Genomic DNA, 24,285 nt, shown 5'->3' on the forward strand with positions numbered 1-24,285 from the left:
AATGATTTTCTTGGTAGTTTTACCACTCTGCATCAGCCCGAGTCTTCATCAAAGTTCATCTTTTAGCTAGATTTGTTATTATTGCATTGACTGATTGATATAGCAGCTTCTGTTTTCTACTTATTGGCTGTTTAGGCCACAAAGGTAAGTAAATTTCTTTCTTGTCATCAGTCTGTTGTTGTCTTAGTGAGGGTTTCTATTGCTGTGGTAAACCATCATAACCATGAACTGTTTGGGGAGTGAAGGGTTCATTTTGTCATACTACTCTCAAATTATATTCCATCACTGAGGGAAGCCATGGCAGGAACTTGGAGTCAGGGTCTGGAGCAGAAGCCATGTAGGAGTGCTGCTTACTGACTTGCTCACTATGGCTTGCTGAACCTGCTTTCTTATGGCACCTATCTAGGACCACCATCTCAGGATTATAATGAGGTGGGCCTTCCCAGATCAGTCATTAATCAAGAAAATGTTCCTCAGGCCAGTGTGATGGGGGCATTTTCTCAGTTGAGTTTCCTTCTTCCAAAATGACTCTAGCTTGTATCAAGTTGACATAAGCTTAGTCAGCATGTGGAGGCAGATAGAAAGTCAGGCAGTGTTTATAACCAGTGGCTAGTGCTGTGGTTCATGGGGAATGAGGGTATCATGCAGATGAGCAGGAGAGAGTATAGAAAGGTGGGGAGGAAATTCCATGCTGAGGGAGTGTGGCCTGCAACCGATCAGGATGTGTAGAGGAGACATTCAGGGATCAGTATATAAGTTTGAAAAACTAGGGCATAAATGAAGTCAGAACAGTCTTCAACTTTTAACTGCATATTAGAACTACCTGGGGCCTCCTCAGAAAAACCTCAGTGCTGGATTACATTGCAGACATACTTCACCAGAATCTCTGGAGCTGGCCTAGGCAACAGTCACTTTTGATGTTTCTTTGGTGGTTTCAGATGTAGCTGAGGCTGAGAACTACAGAACTGTCTCTGGTTTTATGTGGTGTAGGAATCTGGCAGAGCCCTCCTGGCTTCTACCTTAGTTAGGAGCTGTCTTTAAGTATCACTTGCCTCTCTTCTCAGTATCAGAGTGTGGCTGCCTGCTTTTTAGACACTGGCCATACCTGGTCCTGCAACCTTACATCTTGATATACATAGGTGATCACGCTCCTGTCCACTTCAATGCCTCTTGTTCACTATCTCTGCCTCCTTCTTGCTCCACAGAAGCCATTTGTTCACCTGAGAGATCTAAGCAGTTCTTACCATTGTTAGTTTTTTTTTTAAAAATTCTGTTTGAGAAAACCAGTTAGATTGTGATCCAATCCAAAAAGACCAAGAGTAGGGCATTGCAACTAGAAGGGGATTGCTGTATTTTAAGGTGACTCCATTGTGTTGTAGATTTGGACTGCCCTTTGTCCTGCACCTAGAGAAGACAGTAGCATGGGACCTTCTACAGAAGGAGATCCTGGAGAAGATGAAGTATTTCTTGAGGCCTACTGTTAGCATCCAGGTTTGTAAGCACTTTGATATCCAGTAGAGCTTGAATTTTACTCAGAAGCAGCAGTTAGTACAGTGGAACTGCTTTTGTTGGGATTTTCAAAACTGAGAATTTACCTCTAGTTTTTGAAAGGAGTTGCCACTGCATAAGTTCCCCTTGAATTACTCTGTGTTCCCTTATGGTGCCAATCTAGTCCATATGACCAGTGTGAAGACATCAGAACTTGCGTAATTTTAAAAATTACCATTGCTGTGTTAAGGTATTCATAGAAAACCATTAAATCAGTGCCAGCGAAAAGCAATGGGATGCTTACATACTTGATAAATAAGTTGCACTTGAGTGCCTCGTATTCAAAGTGGACAAGTATTTTGTAAGGTGAACTGTTTGTTGCCTCTCTGATCTGTTTTGAAAATGCCGCTTGGAAACCTGCTGTTGACTAAGTCCAGCCTAATTCTCATTGACATTTGATACAGGTATGCCCATTCAGTTTGCGTGTGGTCAGTGTTGTGGGAATAACTTACTTGCTGCCTCAGGAAGAACAGCCCTTGTGCCACCCAACAGTAGAAAGGTAATAGACAAACACAAAACCACCTTCAAGAATCTTACACATGCCACTTAATGTCTCATGTCTGCTATGATTTCCATGTAAGTGTCTCGGGTTCTTTAAGCTCATGTAGAAATTAACTTCTTGTTTTACTTTTGATTCATAGTGGTACAAAGTTGTCCTAGTCAGGGTTACTATTATTGTGATAAAACACTATGACCAAATAAAAAAGTAAGTTGGGAGGGCTTACACTTCTACATTATGTTCATCATTTAAGGAATTCAGGACAGAAACTAATAGGCCAGGAACCTGGAGGCAGGAACTGATGCATAGGCCGTAGAGCACTGCTATTTACTAGCTTGCTTCTTATGGCTTGCTCAGCCTGCTTTCTTACACAACCCAGGACCCACTTGTCCAGGGCGGCCCCACCCACAGTGGCCTCAGCCCACCTACATCAATCACAAATTTAAGAAAATGTCCTGGGCTGGAGAGTTGGCTCAGAGGTTAAGAGCACTGACTGCTCTTCCAAAGGTCTTGAGTTCAATTCCTAGCAACCACATGGTGGCTCACAACCATCTGTAATAGGATCTGATGCCCTCTTCTGGTCTGTCTGAAAACAGCTACAGTGTTACAGTGTACTCATATAAAATAAATAAATAAGTATTAAAAAAATATATATGTCCTACAAGCTTACCTACAGCCCCATCTTATATCGGTATTTTCTCATTTGAGGCTTCCTTTTCTTCAGTGACTACCTTATGTCAAGTTTACATAAAACTAGCCAGCACAGAAGTATTCTTTATTCTTTCTTGAAATTAGAGTAGCTCATGTTAGGGTACACATATACATACACACACATACATATACACACACAGAAACACACACAGTCACATGTACATATGTGTGTGTATTTATATACACACATGTATGTATAAATATAAATAAATTACACTCTTAATTTACCAAGATTGAAGTGTTCCAGCTAACGTTCAGGGCATGCCATAATTGTAGTCATTACTTTTACCTGGTAACTTGTGGTCTAGAAGGTAAAGCCCATGCCCCATAGTTTGAACTCTACTCCTCTTTGGTCAGGTTTCTTTGCTATTCCTCTCCTCACTACAGCAAATCTGTCTTTGTCTTTATTGTACTGATGAGTGCTTGAACACATAACATTGTCTTGTATGTGCTTTGCATGGATGGTTTCTGCTGTCCATAATTAAGAAAACATTTATTGGTCCTATTCATCTGATGGAATTAATTGTTCTACTTTGCTACTCCTATGCTTTTATACATAATATTATTTATTCTATTACCTTTTTACTTTTTTACTATCTATTGTACTAGCAGATATATTTTGTAGACTATCCATACTTGGCTACATAAAAATGAAAAAATTGTACTGCTTTTATTGTGGTGATTCTGTTCAACACATATTATTGAAAAAGCATACATCTCATGATGATACATGCCTATAATTCCAGCACAAGAAGGCCAGAATTTGAAGGCTGTTCTTGGCAACATAGTGATTTGAGACCTGGGGTGAATGAGCTCCTGTCTCACCCCCCCCCACTTTTAAAACTAAAAACAACATAGTTTTAGATATGAAAGTAGGTAAGATAAATAATCTAAAATATTACACTGTATACAAAAGATGAAAGATGAATTATATTAGCCATTAGCGATGAGTGTCTCAAAAGCTGGTGATAATCAGGGAGTTGGCTAGTGTGCGTTTATGGAGGAGGAAGGCACAGGAGAGTTGACATGGACATAAGTTAGGGATAGTGGGGTGGGCGTGAGCAAGTGTGAGAACACTGTTCGTAAGAAACTGCATCCGGTCTGTGGGTCAGACTCTGGACAGAAGTTGGAAAGAAAATACATAATATCTGAGAGTGTATGAGCAAATCTATAGGTGACACTAAATTTCTTATACTCGATTCTGTGTTGCATGTTTTAGGATTTTTCATTCTGCTTGTAAACTAGTTACAAAATTAGGCTACATTGGTTTTGTTGAAGACTTTCTGATGGGGAGCTATAAAGATTTCCTACAATTAAAACATTCTAGATAGAATATAATCATATTTAAGTAAACTTTTATTTAGAAATAATATGTGGCTCCACTCTCATTCTTTAGGGCACTAAAGTCATGTGGACCAGGCGGCACAGCTCATGTGAAACTGGTAGTAGAATGGGACAAGGAAACAAGAGATTTGTAAGTTACTTCTCTCACTGTCTATCTGTATGTCTCTCTGACTTTATTGCCATTTTAGCAGAACACAGATATTTTTATTTAGGTGGAGCATACACGTCTTACCATTAGTTGAGTATCTTAAGTGTGTTTATTGAAGCAGTTTATTATTCTTTTCCCAACTTCTGTTCAAAGGTTCAAACCTTTAGAAAACTTATTGCTGCTGAGGGGAAGCTGTATGTTCATTAACCACCTTGTAGGTTGATCTACTTTGACTTTTTTGTTGCAGGATCATCAGCTCTTGTGGGTTTATATCAGACAGGATCAGATATGTTCAGGATTGACTGTAAACTAGTAAGCCTGTGTCAAATATGTGTCCTTAGATACCATGGACAAGAATGAATGATTTAGGCATCTGACAGAGAGGTAGTTCTCATTAAGAGCACATACTACTCTTGCAGAGGAACCAGGTGCAATTCCTAGCAATTCCTAGCACCTGTGTCAGGTGACTAACAACAGCCCGTGACTCCACCTCCAAGAGATTTGACACCTGACTTCCATGGGACTTCCACTCACTTGTGCATACCCACACAGATACATATACAAACAGTGGGCATAATCATAGACAGTTGAAAAATCTAACTCTAAGTCAACTCTTGAAATAACTTTTCAGATGAAGACATTTCCAAGAATATTTTGGAATGTAGAAGAGTTGAATGACCACATTCTTTGAATTATCTATGAATTTATAGCTACTTTGAAAAGCTACTGGTGTATTTGTGAATGTTTTTATAAGACATTATCTGAAAGCTTCTTTCCTCTGTATTGCAGCTTGTTTGTAAACACAGAAGATGAGTATATCCCTGATTCAGAGAGTGTCCGTCTGCAGAAGGAGCAGCATCATCAACCACAAACCTGCACTTTATCACAGTGTTTTCAACTCTACACCAAAGAGGAACGGGTAAGATGCAGGGCCAGCAAGATGACAGTGAGAAGATTCATCCTGCCCCAGGAATTTTCATTCCCACAGACTCCACATTAAGTGGGCAGTTTTAGTATTTAGTCCTTTTACAACTTTTACAATAAGTGACTTAAAGTTTTGAGTATTTGGAGTATGTCTTAGTGTTTTATTGCTATGAACAGGTACCATGACCAAGGGTTCAGAGGTTCAGTTTGTTATTATCAAGGCAGGAACATGGCAACCTCCAGGCAGGCATGGTGCAGGAGGAGCTGAAAGTTCTTCATCTTCATCTGAAGGCCACTAGCAGAATACTCTCTTCCAATAAAGCCCACACTCACAGTGACACACCCACTCCAACAAGGCCACACCTCCTAATAGTGCCACTCCCCAGTTCAAGCATATACAGACCATCACAGAGTAATGGTCTGTATATGTAATTATTTGTTTTTTTTTTTTTTTTCTTATGACATGTTCATTTCAATTTGGAATTCTTAAATTATTTTTCCTTACTAATGAAAATTTTCTCAATTGTTTTTTTTTTTTTTTGTTTTATTTTATGTTTTTGTTTTTGAGACAGGGTCTCACGATGTAGTCCTAGCTGCTTTAAAACTTGCTGTGTAGAGCAGAATGGTTTCAAACTCAAGGCAGTCTCCTCCTCCCTTTCGGGTGCTGGGATTATAGGCATGGCCACCAGCACAGCCCAGCTTTCCTCAAGTTAGTACACATGTACTGTAATCTAAGTGTCAGTATCTAAATCACATTTAGATAGAGTAATTAAGTTTCTTAGTTGTATAAACTCCATCTTAAATGCTTCAGTGACTGTGGCTCAGGTACTGAGCATCGCAGATAGCACATTCTGTTGGATCATAGTGTGTTGGACCACTTGGCACAGTGGTTTACATAGAGTAGGGGTTCAGTAGATATTTAAATACTGACATTAAATAAATGGTAGATAATAGATGGTAGATGGATAGATAAATAAATCTCTGTTGGGCCCAGGCCTATGATGTTTGTAGAATTCATCCAATCTTCTGTTGTTGTTCATGGTCTGTGTTAGTCTGACTTTGTATAACTTACAGAACACCTGATATACTCAAGATAAACAGCTTAAGAGGGAAAGCACTATTTTAGCTCCTGGTTTCAGGCCATAGTCCTTTGTTCCACTGATTCTGCATCTGTCATAGACAGAGTATCCTGGAGATGGGGAATATGTGGTGGAGAAGGCTACTTGCCTCATGGTTGACGGGAAACAAAGAAAAAGATAGGAAGGGGCCAAGTAAAAGATATCCCCAAAGTTCTGTGGTGGGTGACCTATTACCTCCATCCAGATTCTTCCCAAGGTTTCCAGTACTAACAAAAATAGTGTAGCCAGGCAGGGACCAAATATTACGTGCATAACCCTTTGGGGAGCACTTGTATTAAGCCATAGCAGGATCGTAATTTTGACCATTAGTTCACCCTTTGCTCTTGTCCATATGGAATTAGGCACCTTAGGATTAGAAGGGACTTTAAAACTTCTTTTTTTTCTTTTTTATTCTTCTACCTGACTTAAAATAAATGATTGTTCCAGCTGCAAGAGTGCCTTCTGTTATGAGGACTTTACCCACATAAGACCTGGCACCCATTTAAGTCTGATAGGGACTGAAATTAGCCTGAAATATGGCCTCTGGTCACACTACAACAAATGGTTCTTCAAATATTGGGAGATAACTTTTAGAATCTTACTGAGTTCTCTCCTCTAACCTGTTTGTAGCAAGTTCCTTCAAAAATAGTTTATCAAGAGTCATATGTTTATCAATTTTCAGCTTAATTATAAAGCAGCCTGTTGGCTTTGGAGCTAGTTGATTGAATGAAGACTCTTGGCTCATCCTGTCTTTTTCACTATTTGTGTTTAAAAATTGACTTGAGAGATGTGTGAAACCATTATAAAGCTTAGAGGTTAGCAGATGTGCCAATGGCTGCATTGGATCTGCAAAACAACTTGCTGTCCTGGATTGAGGAGTTTGTGATGGCAAGAGAGGTTTCTCTAGAGCTCATTCATTTAAAGGTTTGTCAAGTACCTATAGTGTGTTGGGTCCTACACAAGGCAGTCTGACACTAGGGATCAAGACAGTGGTTCTGCCTTTAGGTTGTTCACACCCTAGAACAAGAAAGTAAGTATATAAAGTTCTAGGATAGGAAGGAACTTGGCTTGGTTAAAAACAAGTGTAATCAATGTGGCAGGAGCACAAGAGCTAAGATAGTTGGAGCTGCTGTTAGAGCTGTGACTCATCTGACTCACTAAATATCCTTGTATTCGAGAGAGGTGCTTGGCTTACAGGACATGCTCAATAAATATATACTGGAATGTGTACGTGGTACTTGGGAAGTTCAGTGTGGGCCCAAAAATAACAGAGAAATAGAGGAGGAAGTGGGACTTTGCAGTTGGTTGTGTGACAATAGTCGGGGTTCCAGCATCTTCAGGCTCAATACTGATGAGCAGCATCATGTGGGTGTGAACCACTGTTCTGTCCACGGAGGCTTTAGAAGCAGTGCTAGAACTGTGACAGTGCTGGTGCTGGTGCTGCTGTTGCCATCTCCTCAGATGTGTACGGTTAACGAGGACAGCACATTCGACACAGGTGACAGAGAGGGTGGGGATGGTACATCTGAAGTCATGAGATACCCAAGTAGATTTTGATGAAGGAGGCATTGAGAGGGTGGGGATCTGATAGTTAATTGGGGACACTTGGACTGTCCTGTGAATGAGGTGTTAGTTACTTTTATATAAGGAATGCAATGGCTCTTCCTGGTTGTCAACTTGACTGTATCTGGAATGAACTACAATCCAGATTTGGAGAGCTCACCTGTGATTCAGCTCTTGAGGCTGGAAGATACAAGTTTCTGAGCTGGATCTTGGCATGGAGATTTTTTTTTTTTTTTAAAGATTTATTTATTTAATGTATGTGAGTACTGTAGCTGTCTTCAGACACACCAGAAGAGGGCATCAGATCCCATTCCAGATGGTTGTGAGCCACCATGTGGTTGCTGGGAATTGAACGCGGGACCTTCTGGAAGAACAGTCAGTGTTTTTAACCGCTGAGCCATCTCTCCAGCTCCTGTGGCATGGAGATCTTGAGGCATAGTGGCCATGAAAAGCTTAGGCCCAGGCAAGGTAGTATACACCTTTAACCTGAGGTTAGACCTGCCTCCTAGACTGAGGCAAGGAGATTTCTGAGTTTAAGGTCAGCCTGGGACAAAGCAAATTCCAGATCCAGGCATGGTGGTACGTACCTTTAACCTGGGGACAGCTTCTGCTGGAGTCCTGCATAAGGACATTGGAAGAAGGAAGATTCCCTCTTCACCTGCTTGTACTTACTTACTTGCCAGCACATCTGTTGGAACCTACTACAGAGGACGGCTGAGACAATTAGCCTCACAGTACTGAACAACTACTAGATCCTTGGACTTCTGATTTACAGCTGCCCAGTGTTGGGTTAGTTGGACTATAGACTGTAAGCCATCACGATAAATTCCCTCAATATAGATTGAGTTGCATCATCATGAAAACAGATCTAAACAATTGTGCTTCCCTTTTTAAGTTGCCAGACTGGTCTTTCTGCTCTGTTTGACCCAAATTTACTATTGGTAGCCCTTTTGTCCCCCAAAGACTCTCTTGGTTTATCCAATTTGTAGTTTAGTTACTGGTCTCTGAGGTTCTCAGTGGCCTCTACTCAAGCCTCATTTGAGCACCTTATGGTACATGGCACTATTGACTACATCTTTCATCATCTTTTCTTGCTTTACCTAAAGAGAATGCTTCTTGTTTACAGTTCTTTGTTTTGTTTTGTTTTTGCTTCATCTTTAGAACCTGGTGGCTTCTAAGGTTGGATATTTCTCTTAAAACAGACATTTTCCGCAAGATTCTTACTTTGACCCTTTCTCTTCCATGCTGGTGGGAATTGTCTCCCATTTCCAGGGTTTCCCATGTGTGATCCCAGGTTTGATTTTGTCTCTCTAGGCTACATTTCTCATGCATTTGACACCTCTATGTTGACATGTCCCCAACTTGCCCATTTAGAGATGCTATATCTGGCTATAGAGTATTGGGCTGATGCTTAGAAGAGCTTATTGAGAGCACATGGTGAGGACTGCATGGAGCAGTTCAGTGTTTCCAGAAAAGAGAAGGGTTAGGACACAGGAAGTGTGGCTAAGAGTGAGCAAGAACTTAAGAGTGCAGTAGTGTTTCTGGAGGTTAGTGTGGAGAAGAGACAGGCTCAGAAATGGAGGGAGGTAGGGTAAAAGGTAGAAGAAAACGAGAGGGACCTGGGTCTTGGGATAGTCCCCTATGTTCCATCTTGGTGGGCAATAGTATGATTTGCTGAGGTAAGATGGTCTAGACCAAGAAAGTGCGTATTGATGCAAAGGTGATAAGTTACAATTTGGGGCAATGCTGGGCTTGGGGTAAATCTGTAACGTGGGCATTTAGTCTTTCTTCTTTGAGGGAGGTTTGGGCACTCATCCAGAGTCCACACCAGCCAAGTGGTACTTGTGATTGTGTTATCCAGTTGGCTGTCCTCCTGTACAGCGTTCAGAGAGATGCGGAGTTGATACCGGGCCCTGGCAAGAAAGTAGTCCCGCTTCTGCCATGACAAAGGTTTTCTTATGTGATGCCTAATGAAAGTTCTGCTCCTTATTTCCAGCTTGCTCCCGATGATGCCTGGCGGTGCCCACACTGCAAGCAGCTGCAGCAGGGGAGCATCACATTAAGCCTGTGGACTCTGCCTGATGTGCTTATTATACACCTCAAGAGATTTCGCCAGGTGAGAAAATCCAGTCACTAGAAAAAGCTAGCTTGACCTTGTTTCTCTTGACTCCTCTTGGTGGCCTGGTTCTTGGTTGGCCCTGTTGGATTCACCCACTGTCTGAATGTGTCCATTCATGTTTGACCCACCCTATCCTTGGTCATGTTTCCTAAAGAAAAATTTGAGTATCCTGTGATCCTTTAAGTCTTGAATATTATAGTTCATGTACATGTTTTACTTTGTTCTTGAGGGTTTGCTTTAGACTTGTAAATGTTTTGCTTACATTTTAGTATGTTTACTTTAGGATTATCAAGTGATCCTTTGTGAGAGAGGTAAAATTGTATTTCTACCTAATGTAATAAGCAGTGTTGTCCTGCTCCAAGGAGTCGTTATATAGTTGGGGAGGTGAGTCATATGTAGATACAAACATGTACTTTTTGTTATACCACTTTGTGAGTCACTTTCCCCAAAAGTCTATCACTTGGGGTGAAGAGTATCATGTACAGCTCAATTATAAGAGAGACTGATGAGAGGTGAGCCTTAGTGAGTTTTTTGTGGCCTGGATTTAAGAGAGTTTGTGCCTGAAAAATGAGCAGATGTTTGTTAGACGAGGAGAAGCAAGACTGCGTCTTCATGTTACAGAGGAAGCAGTTGTGCTGAGCCTGGGGCCTGTAGAGGCTGAAGCAGGGCAGTGGGGTAACCCATGAGATGGGGTAGTGGCAGGAGCTGAGGTGTAGAGAGCAGTTGTTCAAGCAAACCCTGTGGGCAGTCACGTTTTAGTGACGAGCTTTGAATAGAAGTAGCACTTGCCAAATACATGTTTTGAAGTGATCATTTCAGCTGCTGGGTGGTTAGCAGGTGAAAAGGTTTAAGTTTTTGGGCATCATAGAGGCTATTCCTGGCTCAGGACAGAATTACAGCAATAGCGATGAAGAGATGTGAAGACCTAAGACAGAGCAGGGCTGGCAAGGCAATACACACCTAGTCCCCGGTCCCGGGCTTTCCTAAGCACTAAGGTAGAACTTAGGGGACTATCCAAAATTCCCAAACCCTTCTGGATTCAGAGTTGAGCTTCTGTAGAAATGAAACATGGCATTGGCCTTGGGCATCCCGCTTGGTCCCTTCAGGTGGAAATTAACTGAGGTTTCCAGTCCAGCCTTCTCTGTTTTCTACTAATGCTAACCAATTTCCTTTACCTTTTCCTTCCAGAATCTCAGACCCAAAATTTCAGTGTCATTTTGGGCATTCTTCTTGTCACTCTAACCTAGATCGCCCCTTGCTCAAGTTGACTCGGCCTTTCCATGGATTTCTTGTGTGTTTCTCCTGCTTGTTGTCACCCTGCGACCAAATGGTTGTCTCTTATTGTTCAGACAGATGTAGTTGCAGTCTTTTAATTGATTTCTGAGTCTATAACTATGCTCACAGTTCGTCACTCACTCACATTCTGATGATATTACTACCTACCTACAAACCTCAGTGCTTCTCTACTACAAAATAAGGTCCCTGTTCTTCAGCCTGGCCCTCATTCAGAAGCATTGTGCCTATGGATGTGTATTTTCCTTTAATAGATCCATAAATTCTTAGGATTGTCACATCCATGTCTGATTAGTTTTTAAATGTTCTCCACATAGAAAGCAGGAACAACATTTATTCAACAGATTTTTATGTTTCAAGGATATTCCTTACAGGGTTTAATGGAAAATACACATTTTCAGATTGTTGGCTAAATAGCTAAGTTCAGCCAAGTAAATGTGCATCTTGGAAAAGTAGAAAGTGTCACTGTTCATAGAATGCCTCTCCTGGCAAGGTATTGGGGTTTGCCCTTTGCATAGTTAAATACTTTATTAATCTTCAGACATCTGTCGGGATGAACCATCTGAAATTGTCACTTTGCTTCTAAGTTGCCTGCCTCCAAAGGCTTGACAGATAAAGGAATGAAAATCTAGAGGTTCCTTTCCCCCTCATGTTGGTCCTCATTGGTTCCACTTTAAGTTGTACTAAAGCTTATTCCTGTCATTAATACTATTAGTCTGTTCTTCTACCATGTCTCTTGAGAAATATCAGATAGGTAATTCAAAGTGATTTAACTGACAGGGCCCACATTTCATGCTAAACTCAACTTCTATCTGCTTGCATTAAAATGTCATCAGAACTTGTTTTTCTTCTTGCAACAGGAAGGAGACAGGCGTATGAAACTTCAGAACATGGTCAAGTTCCCCTTGACTGGCCTGGACATGACACCTCATGTGGTTAAGAGAAGCCAGAGCAGCTGGAGCTTGCCATCTCATTGGTCCCCATGGAGACGGCCCTATGGACTCGGGAGGGACCCTGAGGACTACATCTATGACCTGTATGCTGTGTGCAATCATCATGGCACCATGCAAGGGGGGCACTACACAGGTCTGCAGTGCGAGAGGCTGCGTGTCTGTACTGATGCTTCTTTCAAGCTGTTTGCTTGTAGCTTTTGAACTTCCCTTTCTCTTCCAGTGTGCCTTTGGCCAGCTCTGAGAACAGCTTCATCCTCAGATCTCTGTCCAAGATCAAATGCATGAACCGTCTTTTTTCTGAGTTCATTCATCTAATAGTAAGCAGACCTAATGGGAGAATGTACAAGTCAGCTGAGGAGCCACTTTTGTTTCCCCGGATGCCTCCCATTTTAGATGTGCAATGTTTTTGAGGTTCTAGCATCTCCCTAACTTAGAATGGTCATGAACCACTTTCATGGCATCTATTCTTTTAAGGGCAAATTTACTTTGAATTATAAAAGCAACTCTGTTCAGCACAAGAAGTGTAGAAAAAGGTGGAAAGAATGCCATTTGTGAAATAGGCTTATCAGGCATATCAAGATAAAAGTTACTAATATTTTAAAAAATCATGGTTAAAATACACATAATTAAACTTAGCATTTTAGTCAATGTTAAGTGTTCAGTTTGGTGGCATTGAGACCACATTTTTGGCCATCACTATCCATTTCCAGAACTTCTTCTTCTCAAACAGAAACTTATTAACTAGTAATTTCCATGCTCCCCTCTTCCAGCCTCTGACAGCCATCACAGTCTGTCTCAGTGAACTTATTACTCCAAGTGCCTCTTGTATGTGGGACCACAGTATTAATAGTTCTTTATAACTGCAATATTTTATTGAGCATAATGTCTTTAAAGTTCAGCCACAGTAATTCTTAGATACATGAGATACATGGTCAATGATTTTCATGATTGTTTGCTGTTTTACACTGATGTGACTTTATTGGTGTATTTTACTCATAAATTTTTGTAGTTAGCTTGCAGTGGGCTCATATCAGAGGTGACTAAATCCCACTGTGTATTTTCATGGAGTAGAAACAAATAGGCAGAGATATAGATACAAATAAAATTTAAGGGCAGTGCAGTGTGTGTAGTAATTGGTTGTGGAAGTAAACCAGGGTGCGGTGAGGGGTGTGGCATGAGAAGCTACCTGAGATTGAAAACCTGTTTGTACTCTCAGAGTGAGAGCCTCACCTTTATAATGGTACAGTAAAAATAATGTTGCTTAATGATATGGTAACATCTTAACCTGTATAGTTACTTACACTAATGTTCTAATGACAAATTATCTAACATTGCATTTCTCAGAACATATTTCTCTTAAGTGACATGACTAGTAATCACTGTCATTGCTAAACATACATTGTTTCTGTTTTTAAACTTTTAATCTAATATTGATGACTCTTCTTGTACATACTTAACTTTTTTTTCCTGAATCTTAATTCTGTATTTCTTTGAGATTGAGTCTTAAATTATTAACCACGGGCATGTATGAACCATGTAAAGGCAGATCTTAGGATTTCTCACTTAGACATCTGTTTATATAAGGATTGATTTGAAGAAAATACCACTAATTGGTTATCCATATAGGTCTCTAGACTCATTGCTGTATCCTTTATCTTTAACTTAATTTATCTGTGAGTGGCTTTTCTGACAAGAAAACCACTGGCACCCTAATACTGGCAATCGACTTATGATGGTAGATGGAGGTGAAGTGGGTTGGGGTATCTGCCAGGTAGTATTTTAAAAAGCTTTAGGTTCTCCTAGCAGTTAGCAGCTGCTTGTGTATTGGCAAGGTAGTAGTGATTGTTGGTCTTCCTAGCCTTTTGTGATCTCCCAATCTACTCTCTTCCAATCAGGAGGACAGGAAAGGGAGGAGCTGTAATCCTTTCCGTTTAACCTTGCAGGCCGCAGTTAGTTTTGAGAGGAGCAACACAGCCTCTGGATGTGTTCTTGACAAAACAGTTTGGCTTCTGCTTTTCTGGGAAGCCATTGCAAGGAAAAAAGAGGCTCCTCTGGTGCTTTCATATCACAGAAGACATTAATAGCTCATATGTGTTTAACGTTGTACTTCTGTTTAAGCACTGTTTAGATGGCAATGCAATGTCTGTTTTCTCAATTTTTGTAGCAGCCACTTGTGTGATGATTATATTTCTAGTTGGATGTTTGATTTTTCTGATATTGCTAGTAATGTCGGTGTTCTTAGATACTTTAAACATGGGATAGTCATGGGATTATGTATTCTTTACTCTTAAAATGGAAGGACTTAGAAGTAACTGAGATTTACTAAATACTTGCTGTATTAACACCTTGATAGCATTCCTGGTTGATACTTACTCTGCTTCAGCTTTGCTAAGGAAGTCATTTTTATTTTGTACAATAGGTCCCTATTATTACATACTGTGTATAATAAAAGGCTAGAGGACAACCTTGGGTGTCCTTCCTGAGGCTTTGTCTACCTTGTTTTGAGACAGTCTCTCACTGACCTGAAGCTTGCCATTTAGGCTAGGATGGCCATTGCGCCTCAGGTGTCTGCCTGGCTCTGCCTTCCCAGCAATAGGGGTACCATCACGTGCTACATGGACTGGTCTCCCCAAGCATCCCCCCTTTTATTCTTAAAGTAAACCATTGCTTGTCTCATCTCTAAATGTTTACAGTTACAGTTTAGAGAAAACAATCCTTCACATTACTTTTTTTTTGTTTTAAGTTACATTTATTTATTTGTGTTGAGGGATTGCAATTAATTCATGTGGATGTCAGAAGACAGCTTGTGTGAGGGAGCTGGTTCTTTTTCTATCATGTGGGGTTCAGAGATCAAATAGCAGGTAAATACCTTTACCTGCTCAGCCACCTCACAGCATTTCTTTAGCTGGATACTATTTTATAAGTCTTGACTAGAATGTCTTTGATATATTCCTGCTGTAATTGCATGGTACACATGTGGCTAACTTGTGCAAGGATTTTAGAACAGAGCCTTTCAGCTTTTCTAGATAAAGGCCTTGCTATTTTCTGTTTTAGCATTTTAGTCTTTCGTAAGCCAATTTTGTAAAAATAGAACGCAAATATTACAGCTGTATCATATTGCTAGATATTTTTGAATGCGTATCTTTGTTTTGTTGCCTCCTTTTGTGGACAAATGCCAGTGTCTGAGCCATCACTTGAGTAGCTCTGGCCTGGAAAACACTTTGGAAGGCAGTGTTATATAGAAAAGCAAGCAGAATTATAAAACAAATATTTGCTTATTAGTTACTGTGTGACCTTCCCATGCCACAATCAAGAGCAGACCGTCCTGAAAGGAAGCAGACTGAACTGGAGCAAGGTTACTCTGTCTTCTGGTGGGTGTGTCTGCTATACAGTTCTGCTCCCACTCACCGCTCCAGAATAGCAGCCTCCTCCCAGATGGGCCATTTGTATATCAGCTCGACCTGACACCATTGGCCCAACCAGTGCTGTTGCTATAATGTCTTCACTTCATTCTCTCTGGTTCTGGTAGCTGCACATGATCTCCCTCCTATATTTGGAGGTCTTTGCTTCTCTTTATGGACCTGTCTAGCTAGCAGTGAATCCTCACCTGGGTTCCTTTCATCTTTGTGGTTCCAGACTTGCACAAGTGAAGTGGCCTAATGAGGGTTTCACTCATTGTGCCTCTCAGAATTGTATGTGCCCTGTCCTTGAAGGCCATCCTAAGTCTGTGTGAGCGTTTACTGAGTATTCCAGCACTCATCTCTCAGTAAATGGATATTTTTATAAATGTGATAATAATGTGCTTTTCCAGATCAAGCTTCATAAGATCCTTTGATCTAGCCTAATAGTATGACCTAGATTCATGACCTGTGGTTTTGGGGTGGGTATGGTGTTTGTGATGGAACCCAGGTTCTTGGGCATGCTAAATACATATTCTGTTATTGAGCTATACTCTCAGCCCCAGTCCCTTAGTTTTTTATTGGCTCTTGTTGGTTCTTTTTGTTTTTCTCAATGGTACTTGAATTGTCTTTATTTTTATCTCAGGCTTAGAGTTGCAGCTATAGAGAAGACTCTGTGTATGTATTCTTAATTTCTGTGTTCTCAAGTTTGCCAAGGAATTTATGTAGATTGTTTGGGCTTTCCCTGAAGGAAAACAGTTTGGGGTGTGACAGGGCTTTAAGTACAAGCCAAAGGATTAGATGCTATATACTTGTGCCATACACAAAATGCCATCTATTCATCCTCCATCAGCTGCGTGACCATATGCTAGGCAGTCTTTGTATGTAGGGTAGTATGGGTGTATTTGTGGAGTTTGTGTGGAGGCCAGGGATTCTTCTTGGGTGCACCCACTTTATGGGGTTTTTGTTTGTTTGCTTTTGTTTCTGTTTTGCTAATTTGACTGGGCTGGGTGCTAGGGATCAAACTCAAGGCCTCATCTTTGTCGATCAATACTTCACCAGCTGAGCTCTATCTCCAGCCCCATAAGTAGTCTTTCTGAGCCTATGTAATTACTGCACAGTAATTTGTAATAAAGATAAATCTCAGGATTAAATGAGATGTTTAGATTCTGTTAGGTCAGTTGGTGGGCCTTTCATATTATTTTGTATCCCTAATAAACACTAAAGTAATACAACAACAAGAACCAAAGTTCTTTACTCTGTCTTTTGACAACAAGACTGGATAATTCTATGTTGTATAATATTTCGTATGCATTGTGAATATACCTGGTCTCTACTCACTAGATGCTGTTGGACTCGCCACACCCATTTGTGACAATCAAAGTATTTTCATTCATTGTTAAGTATCTCTAGCAGGGAAAACATGTTCTTGGCAAGACCTACTTATATTTAGAATAATGAATTTTTTGCGATGGAACTGTTAGGAAATTGGAATACTTAGGCATTTCTTAGAACATTCTGCCTGGGTATAAATTGAAATTTGGATTTGTTTTTTTCTTAATATCTTCCTGTTATGGTGGGAAATTTCAAATGCTGTTGAATTAATTATATAAATAAAATATAAAGGATCGTATCTGTGGATAGAGTACCTGGTGCAGCCTTATTGGTGCTGACAGTGGGCTCTTTTTGGCAGCGTACTGTAAGAACTCCGTGGATGGTCTCTGGTATTGCTTCGATGACAGTGATGTGCAGCAGCTGTCAGAAGATGAGGTGTGCACGCAGACAGCGTACATCCTTTTCTACCAGAGGCGGACAGCTATCCCATCATGGTCAGCCAATAGCTCCGTGGCAGGTAACCTAGTTCTTGGATGTTTTTTCACAGAGCAGGAGGTTGTAGTTCATGGTTCAGAAGACGTTTCAGAAAGCTTCATTATTGAAAGCTTAATGAGATTAATATTTGTAATTTCATTTAATCTGGGCTCTGATATGATTTCAGTCAAGAAAGTTTGAGTGAACTCTGAACTGCCATGTACCAGCAGCAGTTCAGAGTTCACCTAGAGGTGGGGCAGAGCCTAGCCAAACCATTCACAGTGGTTATGCCTTGGGGAAGTGCCTGGAGGAATAGTGTTAGCAGCCTGAGGTGCTGTTCTAATGTCTTAGGACACATTCCATCTGAGCCACATGATCATCTCTGATGTGGATGTGGTCATAGCACCCACTCAGGGGCTGCTGTTTGTTTTAACATTGTGAAGGTTTGTGATGAAAGCATTCTGTAAACAATAAAGGACCATTAGAAAGAAAGTTCTTTCTTCTACAGTAAGAATAATCTCTTCTGTTAGGGTACACATTGATGACTGGTACTGATTGAGGATTTAGTTTTACAGATGAGATGGAATTTATTATGTTAATAAATGTAGAAATGAATCCCACACACAACATGGATGCACACTTCCTACTGCAGAGTATGAAGGAAAATTGGGTAGCTTGAAATGTGTGAATATGTATCAGCAGGGAAGGCAGGAAGTGGTGACCTATGTACCTCTCCAAGGCTCTACAGAGGTATGCTCAAAGCAGCTGAAGGAAGCTTCACTCTAGCAGAGTCACCCCTGCAGGAGACTACCCAGTGGGTAGGCTGTTCACTTGACTAGATGAGGGAACTCTGGTTTCTTGGGCCTTTCCAGTATCTCAGATGCACTAAAACATTACAGTCTCTTGAGGTCTGGTGGAGACAGGCTGCTTCATATAGTCAATTTCAAGAGCACTATCTATTGCTCTAATATAAGGCTACTCCTGGAATTGACAGGACAGACTGACATTCAGATCATTTATATTCCCACTGTGCTACCGTGTGTGTGTGTGTGTGTGTGTGTGTGTGTGTGTGTGTGTGTGTGTGTGTGTGTGTGCACGTGCCATTAGTATGATAATATGATAATAATGGATTAAAACTGTCCAAAGGACATCAAAGTTAAGAAAAACAATTTGTGTGTTATCATTCTTCCTCTGGGTGGTTCAGTGGTACTGCCAGTGGTCAGAGCTTTGTACATGGTGAGTCCTGGTAGAGTGAGTAGATGTGGGTCCCAGTTCTATTATTCCCTTGCCTAGATTAGGTATTGCTTTTGGAAACATTTATTCTATATTCGCATTTTGTTTCTACAACCTTTCTCTAGGATTGCCTGGAGTTTCTTCATCTTTGCTAGGGATACTCAGCTCTGGGAGTTTGTCTTAATTCTGGGGTGAGGAGACAAGTCTCTGGCTTGACTGGCAGCACCTTGACAGGATGTGTGCAATGCAGGACCCTGGCTGATCTCAGAACTGTCTCTTCTTCTGCAGGTTCCACAAGTTCTTCTCTGTGTGAGCACTGGGTGAGCCGGCTCCCAGGAAGCAAGCAAGCCAGTGTGACTTCTGCAGCCTCCTCCAGACGAACATCCTTGGCCTCGCTGTCTGAGTCTGTGGAGATGACAGGGGAGAGGAGTGAAGACGATGGTGGGTGTGGGTCTTGGTGTCAGATTCCAAAGTGGCAATGTGCAGACAAAGCACAGGTCTAAAGGCAGAGGAGCAGTCTTCCCCAGGAGATTGTAAACTCTAAGGAGTTGGGGTGCAGAGCTGGGTTGTGGTGTCTCTGTGACTCAGGACTTTCTTCTTCCACTTCATTAGGCTCAGCTTGACCTCTACTCTTAACAGTCACAGTATCAGTTCTAGACAAAATCTAATTAAATACTGAAGTGGATTTTGTTTTGTTTTGTTGGTACCTTTCACTTCCTGCTTGAGTATTACAGGATAGCCCTTAATATTCTAAGGAACCCCAGGTGGCATGGAATGGATTGTGTAGCCAAAGTACTAACAGCTGGAAGGCGGGGGAGGGTGAGTTCAGCCTCTGTCATGAAGACAGTGACTCACCTTCCAATGAGGCTCACTATGCTGCCAATTCTTCAGTTGCTTTGGTCTGCTTCTAGGGGTGATGGATAATTCTGAGAAAATGCAGTAGAGTCAAAACTAAGCCAAGCCAGGAGAGCTGTGGCATGGCTCTGACTCTGTCTGCTTTGACATTTTACCTCTTTTTCTTGTGAAGATAATTGAACTATTAGTTCTGAGCCCTTTCTCATTCTAGTTTTTATGAAAAGCTGACTAGTGAACCTATGCCTGTTGAGATAATGCTGTTTTCATTACAGCTTTGTAAACTTGGAATTTGTTGTTGTTTTAACAACACACCCAGAAATGCTTTGCCTTAATCTGTTTTTAAGCGGTCTAGTTGGCAAAATCAATATCTTCTTAAGCACCATTGTCATTTAGTCATGCTCAGTAGTCTCACAGAACAGAACCCGACTCTTAGGAGTCACAAAACCATAGCTACAGTAACAGGTACATATAGGACTCAGCCTGGAATTGTCTTGGGAAAGTTTAAGTCATTGGAAATACTACTTGCCAGTCACTCAAGGTAGCATGTATTATATTAAAGGCTCTAGCTCTTTCCATCGATAGCCTTTCACTGTTACTTGTTACAGACTTACTACCACAGGGAATGCAATGGGCATCTTGGGTTTTTGTGTCATTTTGTTTAAGGAGTTTACTTTGTGAGCCCCAGGTGTCCTTCAGGAAGAGGAAGAAGCTGGATTAGCAGCCCATGTTTAGTGAACACCTGGGAGTGCCAGGATCTTTGCTGAACACAAACTTCTAAGATGTTATTTAATTCTCTAATTAGACCAGCAGTCTGCAGGTCACGTATGGATGGCTGAATTTCCCATGGGTTTTAGAATATAACCATTCAGGCTTGGTTATGTGCCACCTGTGGCTGCTTTCATGTTAAGGTGGCAGAGCTGAGCAATTGCCTGACAAAGTTTGCCAACTCTAATGTAGGATGACATAGATGGAGAATATTTTGATGACTTCAGAGTTAGCATGGCCCTGTTTTGTAGATAGGGAACTGATCTTCAAAAGGTTAAAAACAATCAGCTGTCCTTGACTCTAGCACAAAGGCTGGCTTTGAAAGTTGTTGTCCTGTCATTCCACCAGGCTTGTCCTTGCTCCGTCTTCAGTTTCTTACTAAATGCTTTTGTTGGTTTAGCCTGACAGAATTTTCTCTGCCACACAGGAGGCTTTTCTACTCGACCATTCGTGAGGAGTGTGCAGCGTCAAAGCTTGTCATCCAGATCTTCTGTCACCAGCCCCTTAGCTGTCAATGAAAATTGCATGCGGCCTTCTTGGTCCCTGTCTGCCAAGCTGCAGATGCGTTCTAGTTCTCCTTCCCGCTTTTCAGGGGACTCCCCAATCCACGGGTCTGCCTCCACCCTTGAAAGGATTGGAGAGGCAGGTGATGACAAAGTCTCCATTTCTTGCTTTGGTAGCCTGCGGAACCTTTCTAGTAGCCACCAGGAACCAGGTGACAGTCACAATAGACGAGAGCACAAGGCTGTGGGCCGCGCCCCACTGGCTGTCATGGAAGGTGTGTTCAAAGATGATTCAGACTCTGGGAAATTGAACTCCAGTATTGTAGACACACCAAGCAAAAACCGAGCACAAGGGGATCACTTGCCCCCCGTCTCTGATCCTTTTGATAATAATAACCAGATTGCTTATGTGGACCAGAGTGATTCTGTTGACAGCTCTCCAGTCAAAGAGGTGAAACCTCCAAGCCACTCAGATTCCCTCACAAAGAAGCCAGAGAGCACAACCAAGAGATCCCCTAGTTCCAAAGGCACTTCTGAGCCAGAGAAGAGCATTCGGAAGGGGAGGCCAGCCTTGGCTAGTCAGGAATCTTCTCTTTCAAGTCCATCCCCTTCTTCTCCTGTTCCTGTAAAGGTTTCCATGAAACCTGCTCGCTGTCGGAGCAAAGCAGATTCTTCCAGGACAAGTGGAAGGCATTCATCCTCTGCCTCTACCCAACCCAAAAAAGAATCATCCCCAAGGTCCCAGGAATCCATGTCATCTCCTTCACCTCAGAAGCAAAAGTCTGCTTCTGCCTTTACTTATTCCTCCTCGTCCATATCTGCCAAAAAAGCCCCAGGCCCTGCCACCAGGAGCCCCTTCCCTTCTGGGAAGAGCAGGACTTCTGACCGGAGCTTGAGTAGAGAGGGTTCCAGACAAAGTTTAGGCTCTGACAGAGCCAGCATCACCTCCAACTCCACCTCCACCTCCAAACCCAGCTCCCCTCGGGTGAATCAGGCCAGAGCAGGGGACAACAGAGTTGATGGCAAACACGTCCGGAGCTCCTCCATGGCCAGCCTGCGTTCACCTAGCACAAGTGTGCGCTCTGGGTTAAAGAGGGACAGCAAGTCTGAGGATAAGGGACTGTCCTTTTTTAAGTCAGCCTTGAGACAGAAAGAAACCCGGAGGTCAACTGATCTTGGTAAGACAACCTTGCTATCCAAAAAGGCTGGCGGGAGCTCTGTCAAGTCAGTCAGTAAGAACACTGCAGATGACAAGGCAGAGAAAGGCCATCAGCCCCCAGGCTCACAGCAGCCGAACACAAATGCAGTTGGAAAAGAACAGCTCGTCTCTAAGGACCCTGCTTCTGCTAAACATTCCTTGCTGTCTGCTCGCAGATCCAAGTCTTCCCAGCTAGATTCCGGAGCTCCCTTGTCTCCCAGTAGCAGGTCGACCACTGAGAAAGGCTCCAAAAAGCTGTCTTCTAGCATGCAAACCTCTGCACGGCCTTCTCAAAAACCTCAGTGATCTTCTGCAATCGGGTGTTTTATCTGTACAGATGTTTATTTATTTAGAACCCCTCCCCTCCCAAACCAAAGCCCTCTATGCTTTTATTTTGTATTTTTGGGGTCATATGCCTGACTGTGTGAGAGTATGAGTGTGTGTGTATGGAATTCAAATAGTTAAAAAGTGTCGCCTTATTCTGCCATTGAACCAAATAACAGCCATAGGCAAAGCATTGATACCAAGCTAACTGGAATAATCGTAGAAAATAATCTGGATAGTCCCTTTAGCAACCATACCTATTTCTTTCTAGAGAACTCTAATGACTTCATTGGACACTAGGGTTTGTAAACCTGTGAACCAATTAAGCTGTCAGTGTATAGACAGATGAACTGTTAGACTTGGGTCTCATCTGAGCAGAATTTATCTTCTTGTGGATTGTTGAGTGGCATTGGGAGCTTAAAAAACAAGAACTGATGCTACCAACAGAATAAACTGAGGGAAAACTTGCTTTCTGCACTTTGGCCCCATCTACCAGTCTTTGTAAGGGCAATATTTTAACACTAATGTTTCTCAGGTATATATACTCAGCTAGTCTAGGCTGGATGCACATTACTAATAAATGGACTCAAGAGGAAGGTGGCATGGCAGTGGCGACTGTCCTACTGCCATAGGTAGAAGCTTTACAGGTAGGCATAAAACTTTTGCTACTTTCATATCTAAAGTGATAGCTTGTCTTGACTCCTTGTATATGTTCTAAGATCTGACAAATTTTGAATAGACAGAAAGCCAGTCACTAATTTTTTTTTTAATTCTCAGTTTGCTAACTAAGGCCATTGGAATTTTGAACTGTAGCAGAATAGTTAATGCCATTGAAAGATTCCCAGAGGGAAAAAAATTTATTCCAAGCTGAAGCCTGAATTGATACCATTTTCCTTCGTCACTGCTGCTTGTTTCTGTTAGATGCTGAGGAGCTCATACTGCCCCTGTGTGCATGCTCACTGCCTTGTCTTGTTGCTTAGAAAAGAAAGAAGTTGCCTCTTGCCCAGCACCACTGATGGTGTGTTGATGTGAGGGGAGGCAGAACTGTACAAGCACTGTGGGTCCTAGTGTCCGTCTTCCTTCTGACTGCTTTTCAGTAGTGTATTTATGTTTACTCTGTTCTGAGAGGGAATCTCTGACCCAGAATTTAGAAGCAGAGTCTGGCATATGTTACCCCTGGCATGTAATTGCAAATTGCATTTTTATATATGAAATGGAGAACCTCACTAAATTCTCACAGATAGAGAAAACAATTTTCCAATGTTTGTAGAAATCTCTTAGAAATACTTTGCAGCTCAGTTTTTTTTTAGTATCCTCTTTATTTATTTATTTTTTTAATATCAAGAGACTCATGGTCGTGATTCTTAGAATAGCATTTGTCATTTTGTCATTAGATACAGCATGTTGAGTTTGCAGTTATTAAATTCTAAGGCTCATGGTTCCCAGGCCTCCCTCTTCAGTATTTCTGGGAAGTGACTGCAGTGCATATGTGCATGCAGTTTTGATTTCTACACTTCCCTTTTGTTCTTATTTTAGCAATACCTCTTGGGAAATATTTCCAGTAGGTTGCTTAAGTTTATTTTGCTGCTAATGGGACATTAGCTGGTAGCTTGCAGGTTGAGGGTGGCTGGGATTTTCAGCTTTTGTGGTATTTGAGGCTTAGTTGTCTAGCCTTGTGCACATTACCACAATGCTTTCTAGCCAGGCCAGTGCATGTGAGCCAATACCCATGACACTCAGACACTCAGTCCTGTACTGGCTGCTTTTATTCCCCCATCCCCCACCCCCCATCGTGGCTTCCCAAAGCATTGACGCTCTCTGTCCTGCCTTAGTGTGACTGAGGTGACAGCTGCCTTGCCGTGCCATCATGTATTCAGTGGCACAAGGTGAGCCCCATTAGTGTTTAGCCACCAATCTTGTTTTATTTTTATTTTCTGAAAAAGCACCAAATGTTGAGATCATCAGTATCAGGAATTGAGC

General features: G+C 41.7%; 1 protein-coding gene across 2 annotated transcripts in view; it reads left to right on the top strand.

Annotated features, from left to right (window-relative positions):
* Positions 1–22,287, top strand: part of USP31 (ubiquitin specific peptidase 31) — a gene marked incomplete at both ends in the record, with an annotated part of 55,245 nt that extends 32,958 nt beyond the window's left edge. The window contains 9 exons of one of the 2 annotated variants that reach the window (XM_080912463.1): positions 1,380–1,491; positions 1,953–2,047; positions 4,155–4,232; positions 5,040–5,169; positions 9,852–9,971; positions 12,128–12,353; positions 17,312–17,470; positions 18,949–19,101; positions 20,708–22,287. In XM_080912463.1, the coding sequence (XP_080768589.1) occupies positions 1,380–1,491; positions 1,953–2,047; positions 4,155–4,232; positions 5,040–5,169; positions 9,852–9,971; positions 12,128–12,353; positions 17,312–17,470; positions 18,949–19,101; positions 20,708–22,287 (2,653 nt within the window). The remainder of the gene's footprint in view (positions 1–1,379; positions 1,492–1,952; positions 2,048–4,154; positions 4,233–5,039; positions 5,170–9,851; positions 9,972–12,127; positions 12,354–17,311; positions 17,471–18,948; positions 19,102–20,707) is intronic. The other variant, XM_080912464.1, reaches the window with a different exon arrangement.
* Positions 22,288–24,285: the final 1,998 nt, after the last annotated feature.

Source organism: Micromys minutus, assembly GCF_963924665.1.
Source record: "Micromys minutus genome assembly, chromosome: 2".
NCBI classification, from domain to species: domain Eukaryota; kingdom Metazoa; phylum Chordata; class Mammalia; order Rodentia; family Muridae; genus Micromys; species Micromys minutus.